The sequence below is a fragment of the Phlebotomus argentipes genome, unplaced genomic scaffold (assembly GCF_947086385.1).
Source record: "Phlebotomus argentipes unplaced genomic scaffold, Phlebotomus argentipes genome assembly contig_2, whole genome shotgun sequence".
Lineage (NCBI taxonomy): Eukaryota > Metazoa > Arthropoda > Insecta > Diptera > Psychodidae > Phlebotomus > Phlebotomus argentipes.
The window spans coordinates 1,692,506-1,715,763 of NW_026776162.1; the positions used below are offsets into that span (position 1 = coordinate 1,692,506).

Consider the following 23,258-nt stretch of genomic DNA (forward strand, 5'->3'; position numbering starts at 1 on the left):
TTTCGCAACGATACTCCTTCTATGGCATCAGTGAACATAATGAGAAATGTTAATTCGCACAATTTTACGCTCTGAGTAAAATTGTGAAAGAAGAGTCACACATTTTCATGTTAATTCATAAGACCTCTTTTGAAACACTTGACTCGCGACGCATCTTATGACTCAGTTCTATTACAAACCTTCCCTCCCAAAGCTTAAAGTTGCCAGAACAACCAGGAATTTGTACAGAGAAATAATAATGTGTGAGACTGTGAGAGATAAATTCCTCGCTATATTTCACAAGGTAAATACGACTAACACTTAAAATCCCAGAACACCGAATATCTGATGAAAAACAGATATGGGTAAAGAATTTTTTATTGTGTATTTTCGGAAATTACATATCGCTTTATGATGGGTGGGATAAAAGGAAGACATTGGAGATCTCCTATGATATGGTATGTATAGTAAAAATATGAAAACCTGAAATCATATCGCTTCCGTCTTGTGATGTATTTTTCGTGAAACGGGTGAGTGGATTTTATTCAAAAGCAAATACATTTCCACATAGCTTGTCTTCGGATGGATTTTTTCGCTCTTTGACTTATATATTTGAGTGTTTTGGCAGAGTAAATCTCTTGTATATAATTGTAATTTCTTACGCATCTCCTTCCGAGACTTCACCAAGGATATTTTGATGAACAAGTGGACGAACAGTGAGTTCAAAGGAACAGCAATTAGCAAATTGTTATTCTAAATGGAATTTTCCTGATGTGCTTTTGCTTCTTCCTGCCATTTTGTGTATCTTTCAGGAAAATTATCAAATAATTCTTGCTCACGTGCTTCTTTGTTACATTGAATATATATGTGTGCTTATCAAGCATTCCGCCGCCAAGGTATGTGTATCTTTTTAGGGCTTAAGGATCACGAAAGATACAAATGTTCATGGGAGAAGCTCAAGGATGAGACTTAACGGGGGTTGGAGAAATGCGTTTAGATAAATACAAATACAGAAAAAAAATTCAGACGAAATCCTCAATAGAAAATCACGTAGGTTTTTATTTGCCATTATTATGATAATAACAGACACAAAAACAGGGATATGCTGTATACCACATTCGTTCCTTTTCTCACTGTTGATGCCGGACAGAAAAAATGGAAATATCCGGCATAAAGACCAATCAAATAGAAATCTTTTCTTCTGTTCTAACACACCGGAATGTAATGGTTTTGACATGAAAACCCCAAATTGTTGAAATATATGCATGCCCTTCATATCCGCCTCAATTCGCTTTTAATTTATTTCAAATTCTTCTTTATGAACTTTTTATGCTCCCATCGCAAAGAGCCAAATATTATTATGTAAAATTGTTGAGAATCATTCAGAACAAATATTTTCGTTCAATTTCCATTCATCCCTTCTATGTGAGGACATACTTGCAAATGCTGTAATGCTTTCATACTTCGATATGCGATTTTCCCTTTGTTTTCTCAAATAGTATTAACCTCGCGAATCAATTTGCCTGCGCTCAATGTTATTTTTTAGCAAACCCATTCAATCCTTCATCTAATCAATATTCGATATGGCAACCAAATTCACATCGTGCTAATAGAATTTTAGAAAATCATCGCGGTATTGTTGAAATTACATTTCTATTCAAAATTCTCGCCTTTAGGTTGTTTCCATACGCGTGCGTTCGAATCACATTCAAATATTACGCCGTTGGGTGGGAAATTGCCCCTGAAGTAATCCCTCTGCATTTTTCATCATTTATATATTGCACCACCCACGACAAATGGGGCAAAGAAGACCAGCAACAGTGTGCAACCATTAAGAATGATCACTTTAATTGCTCATTTATTATACGACATAATGGAAATTGTAATGCAGGCGCCCCACGATGGAGGCGCCTAGTGTGTCGATTAATGTCCCAGCAATGCATTCAATGTCCCGATGAAAAAATCATATATCACATCAGTCCACTCGCTGCATGCAGTCCGTTGATGATATGGACTTAATGAACTTGCCGCTGCAAGTCTTTACGATAATTTTTTACACTTCATTATTTTTTGCTCCTACGGCATGACGCCTTAATGAAATTAAACATGGAAATTATGCATCAATATATCCTAATTACGCTTTATTGCCTAACACTGTGAGCAGGAGAAAAACACTAAATGCAGCCTCAAGTCAGGAAAAAAGTGCTCTTGCATGTGGAGAATTCATGATTATTCATAAATTTCGCATGGTTTCTCACTTATGAATTTCCACTGCAATGTTTATACAAGAAAAATAGAAACTTCCTGTGGTTGTATTTTTTTCTACTGAAAATGCTGTGCTACGAATTGTGAGATCCTGCACAAAAATTGAAAATTTTGACGGAACCGGATAAACTTCATCAGAGCGTTTGAGGTAGCAGAAAAAACAGCATAAAATTCATGAATTGTGGATGGTGCTTTTGTTACTACCACAGAGGCCTAATGAATAAACCGGAAGGGTTCCTTTCACTGATGTTGAGCAACGAAAAAACATCTTGAAAATATCAAAGAGAAGAACAGAGAATATTTTCGGGTCACCATGAGGAAATTGTGTATTGTAATTTTATTGGAAAAAAAGAAAGAGGCACAATGTAATCTCCTTTGCAATGATACTCCATGATGTGGAGAGATCAAAAAGAAATTCATAGACAAAGAGACTCCTTCACAATTTCCAATCGTTGAGCAAATTTCGCGCACTCCTCCGTGAACTATCATCCCCGAAGGACGAATTGTCAAAAGAAATTGATGAGCTTTGAAGTCACCTCAGCGCTACATCAGTGTAATTGTATGTGGAATTTAATTACAGGTGAGTTTGCTGAAAATTTTAGGTAAATATCGGCGCTGGATGGGTGATGACAAGAGAATCGGTTGAGTAAATTGAGTTCATGATGTACAATCATCTAGTTATGGTTTCTTAAATAACTTGCCAAATGGGCTCATGAAGTAATTGGGTTTCCACCAATTACCAATTACACTTCGTATAAGTCTGGGCGTTTTCCAGGTGCTTATATACATCCTTCACATGCCCTGAAAGCTTTATATGTGAAAGAACACCTCAAGCACTACACTCCATGTGCGTACATATATAACATATCCATATCAAGCAGCTTTCCTTGCAATCTATCACATTGTGTGTGGTTTCAATTACTTGGCATTACTCGAATTTTATATGGTGCCTCAAATGGACTTTTATCACTGATGAGCATTTCTTCTAACCGTTGTCAGATTACTACCTTTATCCTATTATCTCCCCTCCGATGTTTTTACGTGTTTTAAGCACCAACGCATTAGGATTGCAATTATTTTAAACGACAGATCTCATGTATAATCTTTCCAGCTACATATTGAAGAACACGCAAGAGCTTTACGTCTTTCAGCGAAACGGTGAAATTGAGGCACACTGAGATACAATTTGGCAGCACTGTATTGTGGAGAATAAGGACTTTAAGATAGCTCACGGCCCTAATCCCTTAAATATACATTTACACGTCACTTGCCCCGCCCTAATATGTATAGGCGACGGAAGCATCACGAGTGACTTGCTTCATCACGCTTGGTGCGATATATAAATAAATACATTATCGCCACGTATCACTTGATACTGATGTAACATATTCCCGAATGTGTATTCGATTTAGTTTAAGTATCAAACATCACATTTTGTTAAGAAATTTAAAGCCTCGAGAAAACATTTCTATTTAAATAGGACTCAGAGGACAGAACCCATGGCAGAAACTCTCCACATTATGTATGTACATACTTAACCACTAGTGCTTCGATTTACACAATTTATATTCAAACTTTTCCCCGCAGACTAACCCTTCACTGCATACTTTGCCAATGTCCCAATTTTATCATTAACATTATTCAAATGCCAGCAATTTTGCATACAAACGGCGCGACTTTCATAAATGTAAAATGGGACTCAGGGTGTAAACATGAATTTTATGTTGATTAATATTTTCACCTGAAATTGAGGCATTTTTTACAATTTTTTTTTTATGATTTCCAACTAATTTTCCGTACAAGCCATGCTGTTCTGGCTGTTGTTATTGAACTCGTCTGCACAAATTAATGTCGAAATAACCTACGGCACTGTAATCTTGTCCAATTTCCAACTTACAAAGGGGACAAAACGACATGGATTATTTTATTTGTTCAACATAAAATGAAATAAGTTTCCCTAAATCATGTCGTACAATGTTTAACTCCCAAGTGCAATAAATGTTTCAGAGCAAATCATTTTATAGCTACACAAAGAGCATGTCTGTATTCCTCGGGAATCAATTGCAATTAAAGCTCACAATAAATAATCCAAATTAATTAAAATCCCAAATGTACACAGAAACGCGTGTTTCTTTGTTTCCCGCCCACTCTAATGCGAAGAGCTGTGGGTGTGAATTTTCCCGTCAATACACAAGGACGAAAATCAGATGTCAATATAGAGAGAGTCACATTTATCACCCTCAACTGTACAGTAAAGCGCAACAATTTACTGACCTGTATGGGAAACCATAAAGATGCAAACGCAGCTACAACTATCACAACCATTCTTGTTACACGTTTACGTCCTCGTTGAGACTCGGCGGATATTCTTCCTCCCACGCCGTTTCGCCACAGACGCAATAACATCCGTAAGTACAAACCGCTTATTAGCACTAATGGGACTAGATATGAACTGGAGAAGAACGCTATGTGGAAAGCTGGCCAGGAGAATCCATCATCGTTCAGAAATGTGCACGAAGTCAGATTCCGATCGCCGTGCTGATATTCCTGCAACAAAAGAGATACAATTTGTCAATTTTAAAGTGAAAAAAAGAACCTTTTCCTATTTTCCTGGAATCAATTATTATGAATTACATGGAAGAACAACTTTTTTTTGGTATCTTGCCTGATGTATTCCATCACAAATAAGGTAACAGACAGGAAGTTTCTCTTTCATTGTTGGAATGTGCAAGATTCCTATGGTTACAGGGAGGAAGAGAGAGAGAGAGAGAGAGAGAGAACTAATAAAAAGGAGACTTCAAATTATGTAAACAAGTCCACTTGTTTTGCCAAATAAACATTTTATAATTATGTAAACTCTCCAGAGATTTCCCAATTGTAAATAGCAGTTAACCCTGATTCTTCGTAATGGCATTGTGATTGTATTTCTCTTTATAAACATTCAAGAGAATACGAAACCTTTTGCCAATCGATACAATATTCAAATTGACCTGTTGGCAAAGATTTAGATCTTGTGAGTGCTTCGCGTAAATAACAATAAATTTCTTTCGAGTGACTTATTCTGAACAATTTGCCGCTTCATAGAAGAGACCTATACGAGATTTCTTCTATTTATATTGATATACTTATTTACCTACACACATATCTACGCAACATAACAAGTTAAAAATAAAATTCCCTGTATTCGAATCAAGATGCTTCAATTGTATTTCCTCGACTACATTGAGGAAGAGACTCATTTTTCTCCCATCTTGTCTCAATGCCATAACAATGGAAAGACACCCATTTGTTTGATGAAATACTTATTGAGGAAATTATTCGCTCTGCCGATTCTGCCTCTTCGATTTATATGACAAGTACATATTCATTATTGAAATCCGTATCATGTAATTTACAACGGATTACGAAGGAAAATCTTGTCGATGCCTCTCAAGTGCGTGGGTGTTTGCTGAGGCTCTTTAACTTCTCTTGAGAATTTCCAACCATCTGGAATGCAACAGTCAGTGACCCGCACACGTGTGGCTATTCTGACCCATATTTTTACTGTCCTTCCAGGAATTTGTAATCCTTTCCCTCACTTGGTCACTATTACATCGCCTCCATCGTACTGAGCCAGAGGAAGTGGGGAAAATTCAACAGCAAGGGCCGCATTTAAACTTTCAATTCATGACCCTTCAGCGCTTGTCAGGGACTTGGAATTCACGAGTATTTCCACTTTTGTCTGGATTTGAGTCTTTCCATGGCATTTATCGATTATTCTTACACCTTTGCAAACACCCTTCAAGCCTCCTGCTTCGCAGGAGAGGATATCCTTCAAAAAGTATACATAAGATTGTTCACTTTGGTAGTCATGCATGAATGTAAAGCTGTCAGAGAAGGGAGAAAGCTCGTTTCAGCGTATATCCATTACTGAATATGTAATCTTATCTAATAAGGTGAAAAATACTTTGAAACCATTGAACTTTTTTCTTCACAGCAGTACATATAATTTGCTGATGCTTCCCTGAACTCCATCCATTTGATTATTTACAGGTATTTATATTATCCTTATTACTACATACAAGATTTATGTTGCTCTTGCCGTACTTTTACAACATTCAGGTAATGAATAAATGTATGGGTTACATGTATAACGTGGGCCTGAGGGAAAATTGGAAAAATTGACATTTTCAGGGTACTTGTGCGTAACTCTTATTCCCACTTTTGTCGAAACACGGAATTGGCTCTGAATTTTCATCTATTCTGCTCTCAGGAGTTATTGTGAGATTCACTTCTGTGCTCTGGGGTTCGGTCTATTGGTTAAATTAAATTAAATTTTCACGATTAAGTTTTTCCGTTGCTGTTCTTGGCACACCCTGTCGCTCTCTAAGAGGAAAATTGTGTTAAGGGGGTAAAAGCTTTCTTTGTTTAGCCTCTCAGAGACTTGTTTATTGTTAGCTGATGAGTGAATGCGAAATTGAGGAAGGAAGTGGTGTTATTGAAATGATAGAGATTTCTCAGACATGACGAGAATGTTGGCGAATTGGGGAGAAAAAAAATGGTTCAACAGAAAGGCAATTCCATCGATTTGTGGATTTACAACCTTGAGAAATGATTTCGGCATTTCAATATTTTATCCATTTTATAGGCCATTGAGGATAAATAATTCACGGATTGAATTGAAAATCAAAGCGAAGTGTTGAGAGAGAGAAAGAGAGAGCTTGTTCTCCGCTGAGAGTCTTCACAATCGTACATCAGCACACCTTTTTAGCCTTTTTGTTTGCACTAGAGATAATTCAATTTTCAAGTTGCGAATTCAATATGCAAGCAAATTCACATTGGGCTTTTTTTAAAAATGGTCAAGTTTCTGCTCTCGCTGCTCCCACTTGATGCCAATGTTCCGTGAAATAAAAAGCATATCTCTCGAGAAGTCGAGGAAATTGGATATTATCACGATAATGACACCTGAAGCCCCACCGAAAAGTCGCCCAACAGTATGGGGAATGGAAAGGAAGAATTTATAAATAATATATACATATCCATCATAATGGTATATGTTTTCGTATTGCATTAGCGTTCCTGAGCCAGTGCACGGTTGTAACTCAATAAGACACGCTTTGTATTTCGCAAAAATTTTCCATAACGTATGAACCGGAGGCTGAGCAGCTCAACGAGCTCAACCCTCTAACCGCTTTCTCGGAGCCTTGAATATAACAACCCTCGCCCGCCCATCACGAGCGGAATTCACTCGAGTTAACTTGTTGCTGCTTCAAAATTGTATGCGATGTGTGTTATATTTTCTTTTCAAAGAGGTTCGCCAGAGCTTCGCGCTCTCGGTCTGGAGAGGCCGGAGCTGAGTTTATGGTTCTGAAGCTCGCCCACCCTTCGCGTTGTTTTTATACACGTGAGCGAAGGCATTTTATGTGGGTGACAATGCTTCCACAGTTATGCATTGCCCACCATGAGGCTTTAGAATTGCTTTTTCCCTCTATTCAGGCATATATTGTGCGTTACCACAGATGGATAAATAAATGAAGAAATGCAGCCAACAACTGATAGCTTGTGAGCTCAATCAATGCGGAATATTTATGTACGTCAGACGAAATTTATATTTACAGCCTACATAACCCGTATTTTCACTTTGGCAGAGAGGCAAGGATATACCACTAGGGACATATCCTTTCTCAAAAGTTGCGCGAAACATAAATTTACAGAGAGCGAGAGAGAGAGAAAGAAGCCTTTCATATGAAAAACGACTCAAAATGATAACATGGCTATAGACCTTTTCTGCAAGCTTTTCACTCCCAAAACGCAACCCCAAAGTGAGGGTGATTTCATAGGATTGGCAGCAAAAAAGCACACACACACAACATTGAGACTTTTCATTGTTTCCACTGAACAATTGTGCACAATCACTGAGGGAAGGCGTCCGGAACCCTAAAGACGATATAATTTTAGAAGACTCCTCTGTAAACAGTGTCCGAAATTAAGGGGTAAAATTAATAAACTTGGTGAATAATTTAAAGACACACTTTCAAAACTCATTACGGAAGGTTTTCCCGGATATTCACTCGCATCCCTGAATTTACATTCGCAATAAAAGGATTTTAGTCCAAAGTTTTCAGTTCACTTTTCCCTGGCGAAGTCTGATAAAGTGCCGCCAATTGATTGGGAAACATGAGATTCTTCATTAACATAGTATTCTACATATTCAAGATAACAAAAAACTCAATCCAAACCAAATTGAGATTTTTCCCTTTCAGAGTGCATAAAGAAAAAAAAACCATGAATTGAATATAAAAAGATGTCACAAAATTTTCATATGTCATAAATCAATAAAATAAGACATATCTTATACGTTTTGCATGAGGAATTCTTTCTCTCGTGTCTTCACTTGTTGTCTGTACCCGAACGAGTGTATGAAAAGTCGTGCTGAATGTAAATTATTACAAAAGAGCCATTCAAGGCACATTCTTTTTGCAGAAATGACTAGAATTTATTCACACATTTCTCATTATGTCCTCGAAGCACGTCCTATTGTTTTACAAAATAATAGAACTGCACGGTGGCCTCTTCAACCAAAACTGGGACAACTCCACAACCATTTAGCACAGGATGCACTGAAGAGATGCTTATTACTGTGCTCATAACTGTGGTGTTTATCAAAATTTCAGAAAAAAAAAAATCCTCTAACGAGCTCATCAACGTGACTTCAGCTACACAGGATACCTTGTTCATACGAATGTCCATATCCATTCTGCTCAAAGCTCATTACAGTTTCCGGGTTGTTTCCGACAACACCAATTGTGTCCCGACATATTGAAATTATTCCATTTTCAAATCCCACTGCAGACAAACCATTCTGCTATGCATATATGGCTTATTTCCACGCAAGCTAATAAGTAACAATCCACTCCCCCGCTCTCTGATGCCTTGACTCCGGCGATCCCGCACAGAGAGGGAATAATTCTCAATTGTAAATTCATTATTAGTCACTATATTGCTTTCTGTAATGTGCTTGAAGACATTCTGTCAACTTTACCTTATAGCAATTGTAATGAAGCTTTGAAGAAGTGACAAAATTCAAATTCTATGTGAATAAATGTGATTGGTGTCGGAAAATGAACGTATTTCGGGGAGAAATTGGTTGAAAACACCATTGTTTTCTATTTCATCAACACAGATGCCATGGATGCTCCTTCTGAGCGTTCTGTAGCTGAGTGGGCGTTCCACAATATGTATTTGTTTGTGGGTGTTGATTGGGGAAAGCTTTTTGGAATATTACCCAGAGAGCATCGAAAAGCATTGAGTCTAGCTTTGTATATAAGTACAGATATATACATTGAATTTCACTTCAAAAGAGCGATTTATAATTGAAAAGTATTCAACAGTACAATTAAGCTTAGTAATTGGTTGAATTTCCGTGGAAAAATGGGACTTTGCAATTATAAAGTGAATATATAGTTCAAAAGAATATCCGAATTTAATGACCAAAAAGAGAAACCCAAATGAAAATTGATCTATTGTGTGACATAATTTTCCATTGAGATTCAATCGATTGTATAGCTGGAAAACAATTAATTGAGAAAGCTTTCAGTTTAAAAGCAAAAAATAAAAAGCTCCACTCTATTCTCCCAAATCACACATAAATATTTGTGGAATTGAAAAGTTCTTCTCTTCTTCCATTTATGTCACAATTCATTATAGCAAAAACCGAATACAGAATGATAATTCATTCATCACGTGGAGAAAAACATTATTAGTATTTCATTCCATGGCGGGCAAACAATAAGAAAATTTATACACACTCAATGGGAGACGAGCCGCTAAATCCACTGCTCTCGTAACATGATTCCAAAATGTGATAATAGATACAGGCAGCAGAAAAAACGTGGAGAGCATTACCCGCCCTCCCTTGGGTGGGAAATGAGAACGAACCACGGTCTTCATCTCTATTTGAGCATGTACCCCATAAGCTATTATTGCGTCTGGTAACCATGAGAAATCTCCAAAATGTCAAGAAATGGTATCACTTTAATTCAAGACGGTGCTCATTCAATAAGTGCGGGAGTCTCTTTAATGTGTTTATTGCACAATAATGTGTCATGAGCCTGAAGAGTGAAAAAAACATGTATCGTTTCCACAGCAATCTCTCGAAGTTGACGGGTGGAAAAAGCTATAAGAAACACATCTATTATACTCCTGTGAAAGTATCCAATTGTGCGATCTTTTGTGTGCACAAGAATCCTACGAGAATACAGAAATTAAATGAAAATATTGCAACAAAAGATGTCTCATAGCCCACGTTTATATGTTTGTCGTTACACAAACTAAGAAAAGTATAGAGAGAAGAGTATTTTCATCTTTTTGTTTGTGTAACCAAAATACAGAAAATTGAAATTAATAATATCGATCCTTAGGCACGCTTCGCACTCTTGTTTGCCTCTGTCCCCAATCGATCAGGACGAATGTTTGCCGTGCCGTGTTACCTTCATTCGATGAAAAGTGTTTTTCACTTGATTACAAGAGGATGAGTATCCGGTGGATTGTGGTGACAGGGCAGGTGAAAGTGGGCAAAATAGGGGGTGGACGGCGTGGTAAATTGGCTTATTTTATTGTGCCACCACCCTCGCCCGGCCATTGAGTTGATTTGAAATACCAGCAAAAGGAGGGAACACGATTGAGGGCATGGCACCGGTCAATTCTTTAAATTTGTTTATACAGCAAAGTTTGCGCACCAGCCAACGTCACTCTTACATGCCATAGCCACGAAAGAAAGTTAAATTGGTATTTTTGGCCAAATACCACCGGCCGCACGGAGCTAAACTTTCATTTGATCAAGGCTGTAATTGGGTACCACAAGAAATCACTCCCTATCTCCCATCTAATGCAATAAATAGAACATGGGCGGTGTCCTTGCGTATTGATTTCAAAAAATTACAACTGACGTGCCTCCATCACATTCTTCCCTCTTCTATTTTCCACCTTGTCTCATGAAGAAGAAGAAAAAAAAACACAATTTACGAATTTCTCTCACATTTCGACTTCATAAATATATTCACTTCAATTGGATTACGCGAGTAATTCATCTGTGACACAAATCAATCATCATTCCTGACAAGTTCCAATTCCATCATTTACGGTGAATTTAAATAAAATTGGAAGCAAATTTAAGGAATTGTACCTAAAGATAGACAGAAAATTTGGCCTTGTGAAAAAAAAACATATCAAAGTAGAATCATATTATGTCAAATTGAATATTTGCTTTTGTGTACATGTGTATCTTTCTGTCAGGAGAATGACTGAATCTGTGATTTCATCTCTTCCCATTTGGCTGCGGTAAACACCCTCAAGCCACCGCCCTTCAAGGAATCATGGGAAAATGCAAAATTTCCAACCCCAATATACACACAATAATTAATCATGTTAGTTTCACTTTTATCTCCGTCCGAAAGATATGAACGGAAAATCATGCTCATGATAAAATCTTGACAGCAAATTCTATCTCTGGGAAAGTTCCTTTCAACCACATGGAAAATTGAATAAACCCAATCATTTGTCATGTGTCGTATTGTGAAAGTTAACATGTGTGCATAAATTACAGTAATTTAGGATGGTTTTGACACTTTTACACACAAAATGTTTTTACAATCTCCCAACACAAAATGAATAAAGACTTGGCGATAACAAAGTCTCATTGTGGAGTTAATAAAAGTGGTAAAACTTCTGCAATGTATAGAAATATGCAACTCTCTTTCAGTGACTTGTGGAAAACAATATTAAGCTTTCTCTCACAGTACAAGTTAATAAAGGAAAAATCCTTGAGGCATCAGATGCCGCGCTTCGCTCACTTGTTGCTCTTTGTCAAAAATACAACCTTGCTGTGTAATAATAATTATTATCCAAGTTATTATTCCTGCGATGCATCTTTCATCCACTCTCGACACTGCTAGTGAGGACACACTTTGCATAAGAGCCATAAATAAGGAAGATACTGTCATTTGGCACTCTTTTGCACTCCTTCGTCGTGCAACGAGAGTTCTGAAAATATTTTGTTGCAAAAATATTTCATTATCACCCCAACTATGCATTGTGACACATTCACTGCGCACTCACTACTACAATATATGCATGTAGCGAGAATGCTGCTGGCCCATAAAAGTTCCCCTCTATGCTGACTTTATAGCTCAACCCGTTGAAGCAACAACCGTCTCTGGAGCTAATCTTAAAATATACCGGTATATAACTCCTTATAAGTGTGCTTTTATGTTGCTGAAATTGTGAATTACATAATGCCCCTCCAATAACTTTTGCTGAATTTTTTGCACCCTACCTTTCGAGCCTGAATGCTATATTTTATTTCCACGAAAACTCAAATACGCCAATTTTACTTCAAATATATTTAGAATACGAAAACACTTGAAGCACACGTGCCGAAAGGATTACGGGAAAATCCTCTTGAAGTGTACCACCTATTGAGAGCATGAGGAATTTTGATTTTTCTTATATTCTTATGTAGAACGAAAGGTCGCGATATTACCGAGAATTAAAGCACAACCATAGGAGAGACAGAAATATAACAGCAAAGGAAGCGAAGGAACGAATGACTTTTCTATGCAAGACTTCTCAACAAGATTTTAATTACAGCTTCTGTTGATTTGAGTGATTCTCGGAAATACTAAACTCATTTTACAAGCTGCAACTCTGTTCAATTAATCTCTTGTACATGCTCACTACATTTTCGCATTGCAACTGTAGATTTAATCGTCTTATGCAATCATGATATGAACTTGCAGTTCAAGCAGTAAAGACCCATTCATATATTTTCAGGAAGAGCCCTCAAGTTCCCTTTCAATTTTTGCAATCTCCGTTTATTCTTATGAACAGTCTCGCATCTCCAGATTAAATTGAATCATACAAATCGTTTCAAGATACGCGGAAAGGATTTGTACACCCTGAATTTCAGAGTCTTCGGCACATGCACGAGATCTTCTTCCAATTCTTCTACATTATCAATGAAAACTCTGATAAATCACAATACGCGTTCACTCTAGTCCTATACAAAATTCTGGCATTATTTTCTGCACAAACAATGTTTTAACTTTATAAAGAAAACACTCCTAAATTATAAACTTCAAACACAAGACTAACACGAATAATTGGAATTTGAAATTGGCACGTGGAGTAAAGAAGGCTGGAAGCTTTCAATTTGCGATTAATTTATTAATGGAAGGAAGGCTGCACCCTCTTATTATTATTTGAGAGATATTCATGTACATGTATGGTGTGTATAATATAATTTTTAATTGTGTGAGATTCATGGCAGCGTCTTAAAGCCTTCTAACTTGTTGAATATATCGCATTTTCTGAGCATTACAATAAAACGGCGAGATAATTAAATTTTGTGAATAATGAATAAATTGTCATCTATATTACTCACAAAATTTAATTAGAGGTTGTTCTATTATCAAAATTTGTGGGTTTTGTAATTTGACGCCAGTGTAATGGATCGGAGTGAATTTTTTCCTATTCGAAGGTCTGGAGAAAATGTCTTAATGGAAATTAATTATGTGAAAGTGGTATTTTGAGAACGTTTTGCTTGATTTCAACTAATTTCATCAGCTAAATATGAACATAAGACGATATTATAAGACGTGCAATTACTCACATTGGAATTTCAATTGCATTTTCAACCTATTACATATATCACATATTGCATCGTGTTAAGTATTTAATGTGGAAATTGTAGAAATACTTTAAATTCATCTAGGCAATTTATTGATTGCAAATTTATTGCTGTTCCACTCTTCAGGACGATATTCTGGGTCGTGCGCCTAGAGATCTCAATTTATATTCAGACGGCGAGAAAGTAATATTTTCTTGACCTCTTTACTTTTGACTTGTTCCCAGCGAAACCCAGTGATAGTTAAACTGAACACTACGAGGCTGATTCCAAGAAAGTTTCCTCTTTAATGTAATGATGAAAATGAGAGCAACCCTCGCGCTTTCCTTGAGACCATTTTAACTACAGGAGTATAATGGGAAAAGTTTGAAGACGAGCGAAATCAATCATAAAAGCAGTACACGTGTGCCAGCAAAGGTGCAGGATGGGTAATTAATGGTTTCAGTGAAGAAGCCAAGATGTGGTTAGCACGCTTTAATATTTACTAATATTATAATTATATAGAGCTAATGAAGAGGCTTTTCCTCGCATCACCATCCCTTTCATCATCCCCCAAAACGCTATGTGATGAATATCAAACATTCCATATAGAATTCGCCACTTTTATTGGGGGCATTTTCTTTTCACGACACAGATGGTTTAACACTTAATTTCTGAGTCTGTCGCACTTAATTGTGATACGGCTCAAATTAAAATACAACAAAGGAATCATTACGGCATAGATTATCACTTCCATGCGCTAAGCCCCATTGTGATGGAAATCTGGGTTTATCTCTACAACCCATACGCACAGCCAACATAAGCACACATAAAGAGTCGTGGGTGGAAATGTCGATTGGAATGCTGCGTTAATTTGCGCTCTGTGCTTCACAGCCTCCCAATAGATGAGGATGGCAAGATTTGAGCTATGTTAGGCGAAACATCACACATTTCATGTTTAATACCACGTTGCTTCATTGTGAAATATAATCTCGAAAGCATGAGATAAGAATGTTTAGTGTGGATACTTGAGTAAACAACTTGTGCTTATTCCCAAAGGACTATACATGTGAAACGTGACACTGTTTTTTCCTCCCATTTGATAAATATTTGATTACATTGACGAAAAGACACGATTTTACCTTTCCCACTAAGAACCGACGTCACATTGATGATAGCGCTTCAGGCGTTGTAATCGCAAGCATAATAATACATATGTTGATACTTTCAGTGACTTCCTAAGGGATCTCTTAGAATGGAAATACAATGTTTGCTTTGCCATTCACGAGTTCTCAAAACATATTTGTCGGAAAATTCAACAATAACATGCAAAACTTTGATCATATATTCTGGGATTGAAAAATAACGATTCAAGTGGACGAAAGCTTTTCCACCAAACAAGACCATTTGGCATTGAACAACTTGTATATATTCCATTATGTCTGAAATCACAATAAAATTGTGGCTGATGGACTTCACTTGACCTTGCAAAATACGAGTCAAGATATGTAGTTTCCAAAATTGAAAGGCGCTGAGTATGCAAATTTTCATACTTTCTGCCACTATGTATTGAGTTATTTGCAGATGATGGATATGGAAAATAGCTGGGTAAAATTTGCTATGAAAATAAAATTGCCACTTCTCCGCTTTTCCCATCATCTGCCCATTTCATCAAAATTGACCCTTTTCAAGGAATTTGCTGATGGTGTCAATCTCCAATACACCGCTTTATTGCATACATTTTCACGCCATTCACACTTTTATGCTCCACTATAAATCACACTTTAATTCATTCATGCCGCGTCATAAATCGCATATAATGTTCAGATATTGATTCAATAAAATTTTAAATTGTTCTCAACATATTTTTTGCATTTCACCCACATACAATGTTGTCATTTGAGAAACATGTTCGTGAGATAGCAAAACATATTTTCCACCTGCCGATGTTTGCGATTGTAAAATTATGTAGAATTCTCACGATAAAATTTATTTTGCCCTCTTCTGCTTAAGTGGTGAAAATTTCAAGATTTCGTGAGAAAACACACTTTGAGGCGCAGTGTACGGAGAAAATTTTGATTACCCACTCGCGATAATTAATATTTCATAATTTCTTGAGCAAATTTGTGAATAATTAAAGCTGTCCTTTTAAATAAAGAAGCACATCCACCAGAGAATCACCGGGACATTCAAGTTCAGTCGACGACCTTTTTTCTGCCAACTGGAAGAGCAAAAAAGCGGCATATCATTTTATTAGAACTTCCACTTGAATTAACTATTCAGAAAGTATTTTATTTCATTAGTGAGTTCGAAGAAATTCAAGATGTTCATTACTCACTTTTACAGCGATATAATTAAATTTCCATTATGATTTTCTAAAGAAAGAGATAAAGTAATACGAAAATGAATCTGTGTGATAGTTGAAACTCTCGTTCAGTAGCGCCTTCATATAAAAACCCCCCATCAAATTATATTATAAAAGAGAATATGGCAGAAAGACACAAAGCCATGCTCCTCTTCCTAATTATATTACCCCCAAAGGCAAAGTTTTCCTTCTAGTTTCTGAAGATTCGCCCAGCATTTGGTGAAACGTGAACTTATAATATCATTCAGTTGAACATAAAATATTTATTGCTATATTTTGATAGAAAATCCATGTAAAATTAGTTGTTTTGATAAATTGCAAAAACTTGTATAATTCAACACTCTGCCAGCTTGAGTGCATGATGCAAAAGTTTCAATGTTTTATAACCTTGCTCTGATACATCCCCCATTCATTTCTACATCCACTGCATCTCACCTAGTGGCTTGATCTGGATAAAAAATGCTTTTAGAACATATTGGCTTTTGCGGTTGGATGTTGAAAGTCTGCAAGTGAGAACTGAAGGTGTAATTTTTTGCAACGCTTGATGAAAAATTCAATTGACTTTCTGTGATGTATTTAACCTTTCTCCGATGAACCTTTTTACGAAAGTCACAGGATTTTATTGATAATTTAATCGATAATTACATTGCGGAACAGTCACAATGACACCGTATATTCAATTCCGTGTCACATGAAAAGAGTCTCCAATGCGCGGTATTGCTTATGTCATATTCAGGTCTTCAAATTCTCATTTATAACTCGAGTTTTTCCCACTGCCTTTGATCATCATCTTCAAAGGAAATATACAGACTTTTTCCAATATAAAAGAGATTTTTTCAATTGCGCACGTGATAGCTCATTTATCAACACGAATGCATCTATATCACCAGTGCAGAATTTCTCATTCAACTATTTATTAATGAGAAAAAAGATCCTTATAAAAATTAATAATCTCTTTGAAAGTTGTCTATATATTTAGTAATCCTATTAGCAATTTCCATCTTCGTGTGCTTTAAAGAAGACTTCGCGAGATCTGCTGAAGACTTTGTAAAATACTTTGTATTCAGCAAACTGCTATAGTGCAAAAGCACATCCTAGTTTTAAATGTTTCCCCCGCATTCAAATGGAGAAGTTCTGGGAAAGACGGATTGTGCAATTGAAGGACAATGCAAAGGAGGGCGCAATACAACCTCAGCAGTTTCATAATACGTGACTAAGTGAGCTATATTATAGTTGTGAGTAATAATCAACTATTTGAGCGGGATCTGCCGCCCTCCCACATCCTGTCTCGCTGATTATGCGTTGCATAATGGGACAGAGTGTGCACTTCAATGACTGCGAAAGGGCTGTGAAGTTTATGGGAGAGAAATGAAACCTCTGAAAGTATTTAGGTCAGTTCATCTTGGCATTTAAGTGAATTCTTCACATCGTGTGAATATATTGAATATATTCCGCACCGCCGGAAGAAAGTGGGGATGGATTAAACCCAACACCCAGGAACTACATATTGGCAATTGTGATTTGTGGAGCTTTGCCACACACAACAACAATGGCGCACTGAGAGGATCTGCAACAGTTTCTGTCTAACCACAAATATTGGAAACTATTAACTCTCAGCAGCTCAAGCCATGTATATAAATTCAACTTTAATTTACGACTCTTGCCAGTGACACAATACATTGTTTGTATCCTCTTGGCTTTGGACCGTACGTCAGAGAAGCCCTAAAATTGAGCACCACCCGTATAAAATACTGATGGATTCCTGTGTAAATTTACTACCACTTCTGTACACATGTTAAGATAACCTAATTGAAAACTGGTGTCTCAGTACAACCGGAGACACAATCTGCTGGAATGTTCCGTCGTCATCTTCCACTTCGATAGTTTAGACATGTTGTATGTACAAACGCAACACTATATTCTCTGCAAGTCAAGAGAAACTTTGCTTTTATTTAACAATTTGATTGCATAAGTGATCCTTTCACTTCGTACTTCAGCGGAAAGACATGCGAATTTAATAGTTCTTTTGCTATAATTTTAATGTTCCAGTCATTTTCCATAATGTGGTCAAGCGCAAACTCAAAACATCCCTTCTCAATATTTGACATTGTTCATTTCTCTACCTATCACAACCAATATTATATTCGATATTTGGAGATATACTAATAATTAACATAATTGCCAATCTGTATTTGACGTTTTGGGTCTCTTTTCTCTGTCGTCTCTCATCTTGTGGCATTTTCCATTATCAACTTGTTTCGCCACGGGCTGCAAAAGGTCCCTTAAAATGATCGGAAGAGCCACGAAACATAATTGAGCTTTTAGAGATTATCTGTAGCACGACTAAAGTGAACCTTCCTATGTCGAAACCTAAAGTGATTCACAGAATTTTGCAATATATCTAATCGATATACTCAAGAGCAAACAACATGTTGAGGATGGGGTTCATGAATTTGCAATATTCCGAATTTCCCCCAAAATATTTATGTAGTACTCTGAAGATGCATTGCAGATAACACGAATTTGCCAAATTTCATATCACGTATATTGCTAAAACACACCTTCCTTATCAGACGATGATTGAGTGCATCAATTCATCTATCATCACTCTATTAACATCAAATCAAATCGCCTGTGAGGAGTGGATTGCCATTAATTCACAAAATGGTATGCTGAACTAAAGGATTAAATGGATTTAACTAATAATATCCCCAAACATTCCGATGTGATCTGGATAAACACAATGCACAGCCAATGGCAAAATCTAGATACCAATGCATTTGTCCATGTTTACTTCCACTCCATGACAAAAATTCGTATGAAAATAACAATTCAGGAAGTAATTTCACTGAGAACTGTGCAAATATGATGACTCTAGAGTTAGCCCTGAGGATGCAATCGAACGCATTGTGAGAAATCAGGTCAACACTTGAGCGGAATACTTGGTGAGTGGCTGGTGAGGTGATTCGTGAAGGAGATGCTCGGGGTATAAAAATCAAACGCAAGAGTGATTGAATACCTTTTTGTGATGGAATCATACATCATTGAAATTTCTTTGTACTCCTCGTTTCATATGGAGAGCGTATTAGCGTTGAATTTGGTGCCATGCGAACTGTGAGGATGGTTGAAATTTCAGGTGATTTGTAGCAAATTCTATGGTGTTTTCTATAGGTATAAGGCTTCTGGAGTGGATGGGAATGCGAGATTGCTTGTGAGGTTTCTATACTTCGTGTACAATGCGAAAGTGTCAGCCAGAGCTGGTGAAGAATGAGATGGTGGCAGGTTGGAAAGCTCAGACAGTGCAAGACAGTGAAAAAAGAGGCATGATGGTTTGATGGTGTAGAGAAAGGTCATGTCGGTTAATAGAAATCCTTGTCGGAAAATTAATTGCCATTGTTCGAGGATGTCTCTCAGTTCACTCCCCGGGACAGCCTTACATGTGCTCAATAGACTCGGTGTGAAAGTGGACGTGGCTGAGGCGGGAGAAGTCAGCAACAGCAAAAAGTGTCAGAAAATTCGATTAGGCTAGCAAAATCGACATGATTAAGTTACACATCCAAGGCGTATATTTATACAATACATTTTTCCTCCACGGACGCTCCCATGGATGTACACATAACTTATGTTGTCCTCCACACGAGATTCGTGAGGATTTTTCCTCGCACTTTCCGCCTGCCAAATTTTCTACAATGTTGTAGACAACACGCAGAGATTATACGTTTGGGTGCTGTGGCAGGAGCCAGGTTGATATTATCATCTTATAAATTTATACATTTGTATACACTTTTGGGGGGGACTCCATTTTAGGTGTGGAGCAGATGTTGAAATGCGAAAACCACCCCTATAAAGTGGTAAATGTGTGGTTATATTCCGCAATCAAACTGAATGCAATTTTCTTCACCACATAAGTGCACTACAGATACAATTCCTCACCCAACACACTGTGCATGCGTACAGGGACGATAGAAGGAGAGCTCAGAGTTGAAAAGTCATTCACAAACAGTTTTCCAATATTCCCATTCAAATTGTTTGTCAAGTCTTTCATACGGCGTAATTCTGCGGTAATAATAATCCATGAAAATAACCCCGATTCACTCTTGCTGCTTTCCCCCAATATTCCACAATATATTTGTAGATTACCGTAATTAATTCATGCTATTTGCCATGATAAATTGCCAATGAGGCAATGCGGTGGAATATTTTGATCATATCTCTATATATGTTTGAACATTGTTCCCAATCCACTTCTCGACGCCCCCTTTTTAACTAATTAACGGCTGTGTCATGCAGATATGGCATACCGGGAAAAGTAACGATAAGAAAATCAATGAATTTGCGGTTTGATGTGTCGTTGGCTTCTCGTGAAACTTCTCAAAAGTCATTTCCTCCAATTTCCTTCTCAACTTGATACACAAATTAGGGAATAACATCGCAAGTCAGCAGAGTAACATCTCTATCCCTAAATGAAATTAATTTGTCGTGTGATATTTAGGGTTTTAATTACTCTCCCAAAATTAGAAATACGTTTTTAGCCTAATTTATTTTCCGCTCCATAACTTCGACTTTAGTGACAATTTATCTGAGATAAGCAGTTGCTTCAGGTATAATAATATCCCTGTTTTATCCATATATATATATATCAATGACTAATTGCTGATGATTAATACCACCAAATGGATATTTATATAAAATCCGTGACCACAAAGTTGAGCTTTTCAAATATTTGCTGTACGGGGAAACAAATAAACAGAGCGGAACTTTTTTGATTTTATTATATTGGTTTATGCTCCACACACGGTGGTTTCTCATTCAATTAATTTTAAACTAAAAGCACGCAATTTTCAGGGATTTGGTGATTTTATATTTTGCTCGAGTTAATTACATTTTGCCAACATACACACGACGTATCACTTCATGCAATTCTGCACAGCATGGATTAATGCACATTCAACAAAATTCCGTGAAGTATCAATTGGATGTTGCGGCAGAAAATGTATAAATACAAATACTGCTGTCACAATATCATAAATGTAGAGAAAATGTCTCTCCATGTGAAATGCGAAAAGCAAAATGACATATTGCTATTTGAATGTTTCACAACCATTTGCCTCAACTCTCTGAGTTTATTGATTTTACAGTGAATATTCTTATCAAAGTTCCATTTTTCCACACCCCAAATGTATACACCAGAGAAAGGATACCAGGCAAGAAACAGACGGGACCAATTTTTCATCGTCTTATAAAAAATATCATATTTTTTCAATTTTATATTCTGCCATTCTTTCCTGCCCCGCCTGAACACATCCATATGTTGGAGCTAATAAAAGTCAAGGGTTTAATTCACAGACTATGCTGAAGTATCACTTAAGCACTACGGGTGGAAAACGCTCCACCTCTTTTCATCTCGACATGCTGGAAACATACCGCAAACTTTTGCACATGTTCATGACTGAACACAAGGGTGCAGAAAGACGAATGGAGTGTACAAGAGGTGAATGGAGAAGATTGTAAATTACGGCAGCAAATTGTTAATTTGATCGATTGAATTCACTGCTCAACTACATGCGAATGTGAAGTGATTGGAGGAAGGATGCTGTTTTACTCTTATTTTGAGAAAAAAATTGGCAAATTATGTGTTTGCCGTTGAGACTTCGGTCTGATTGAATTGCGGTGGGGTGTTTCCGTTCTCCTGAAATTTCAGGAAAGGTCAAATGACTGGGGCCTTCCGATGTTTGACCCACCAACAGCCAAATTGGTTTACTTCGTTAAAGTGCCAAGATGATACTCTGAGCGCCAAAGATTGGGTGATAATGTGATACTCGCCTCGAATGAATAAATACAAATATTGTATTTGGTACAGTTGTGTACATAATTGTGATCTATGGTACATAAAGTGCTGGTAAAACAAGAATCGTACACCAGGGAAGAATCCCTCTATCTCGTGTTACTCTGTTGATGTAGACCGGAGAAAAACACGAGTGGAGAGAAAATTATGGCATTTCCCTTTTCAATAAAGCCCTTCCTTTTTCCTCTGCACTGTGCGGACTGTGTATGCGTTAGCTCTTTCTGCCTACATATATATATATCGAAACCAACTCTTGCTAGTCATGTTGAGGTATGCACAAGCTAATTGATCCCAGCATGAAATGACACCACCATGCCTCTTTTCGTGCTTTTAATTGCGTCACTTCTCACTCGATAAACATTATTTACGTTACAGAAATTTAGCCGGGTCTCTGGCAATACATTAACCATGCCTCGCAATAAATTGTCAACCGATAATGGATCTCCTGCCTCCCTTCCTTCCTTCAGTCTGTCTGTATGAAAATGTGACGCTCAAAATGTTTTTGGCAATCACAGTGAAAGAAAAGGATGCCAAATGCAATCAGGTGGTTTTCTCTTATAAAATCTGATTGTTTGCTTTTAATTAAATTCTTTGACGTTACACCCCGCGTGTCCACGCAATATGATGAGAGCTCCCTCGAGCTAATGTTTATTATCGTTATTGAAAACAATCAATTCGTTCCAGCCCTGCGGTGAAGGATATTATTATTTTTCACCAGCCCCGTGTTTTGTTCCACACCCTTATTTAAATGAGATGATTTTTTTCAAGTGATGCCCTATTGGGGTTCTGCTTTCTTTCCTTCACACAATATATCGATATGGGATGGTATTGGATTCAATGTGTTGGATGAATTCAATTGGGAGAACTTTTGGAGCATCACAAACATGTTTACTGGGCCATCATTTCACCCACGTAAGTACACTTGTGATAATAATGGAGGAAAATAATCATAACGAACACGTGCAGAATTCACTATTTTTTAAATTTAATTTTTCCACCACTCGAGGGCATCCGATACACTGAGAGAAAGCGAAAAGCACTGACTTTCAGTCCTACTCCCAATACCCCGAATTTTACTATTGAATGAATGCTGACAGAGCATTTCTTGCAGTGTTTCATTCGTGAGATGTTTTTTAGGTGCAAAAATCTCCACCTCTTAATAT

General features: G+C 37.1%; 1 protein-coding gene across 1 annotated transcript in view; it reads right to left on the reverse strand.

Annotated features, from left to right (window-relative positions):
• LOC132264843 (allatostatin-A receptor-like) overlaps positions 1 to 23,258 on the reverse strand; it is a 44,519-nt gene that overhangs the window by 15,069 nt on the left and 6,192 nt on the right. Inside the window, exon 2 of the mRNA XM_059765172.1 lies at positions 4,519 to 4,791. Within this exon, the coding sequence (XP_059621155.1) occupies positions 4,519 to 4,791 (273 nt within the window). The remainder of the gene's footprint in view (positions 1 to 4,518; positions 4,792 to 23,258) is intronic.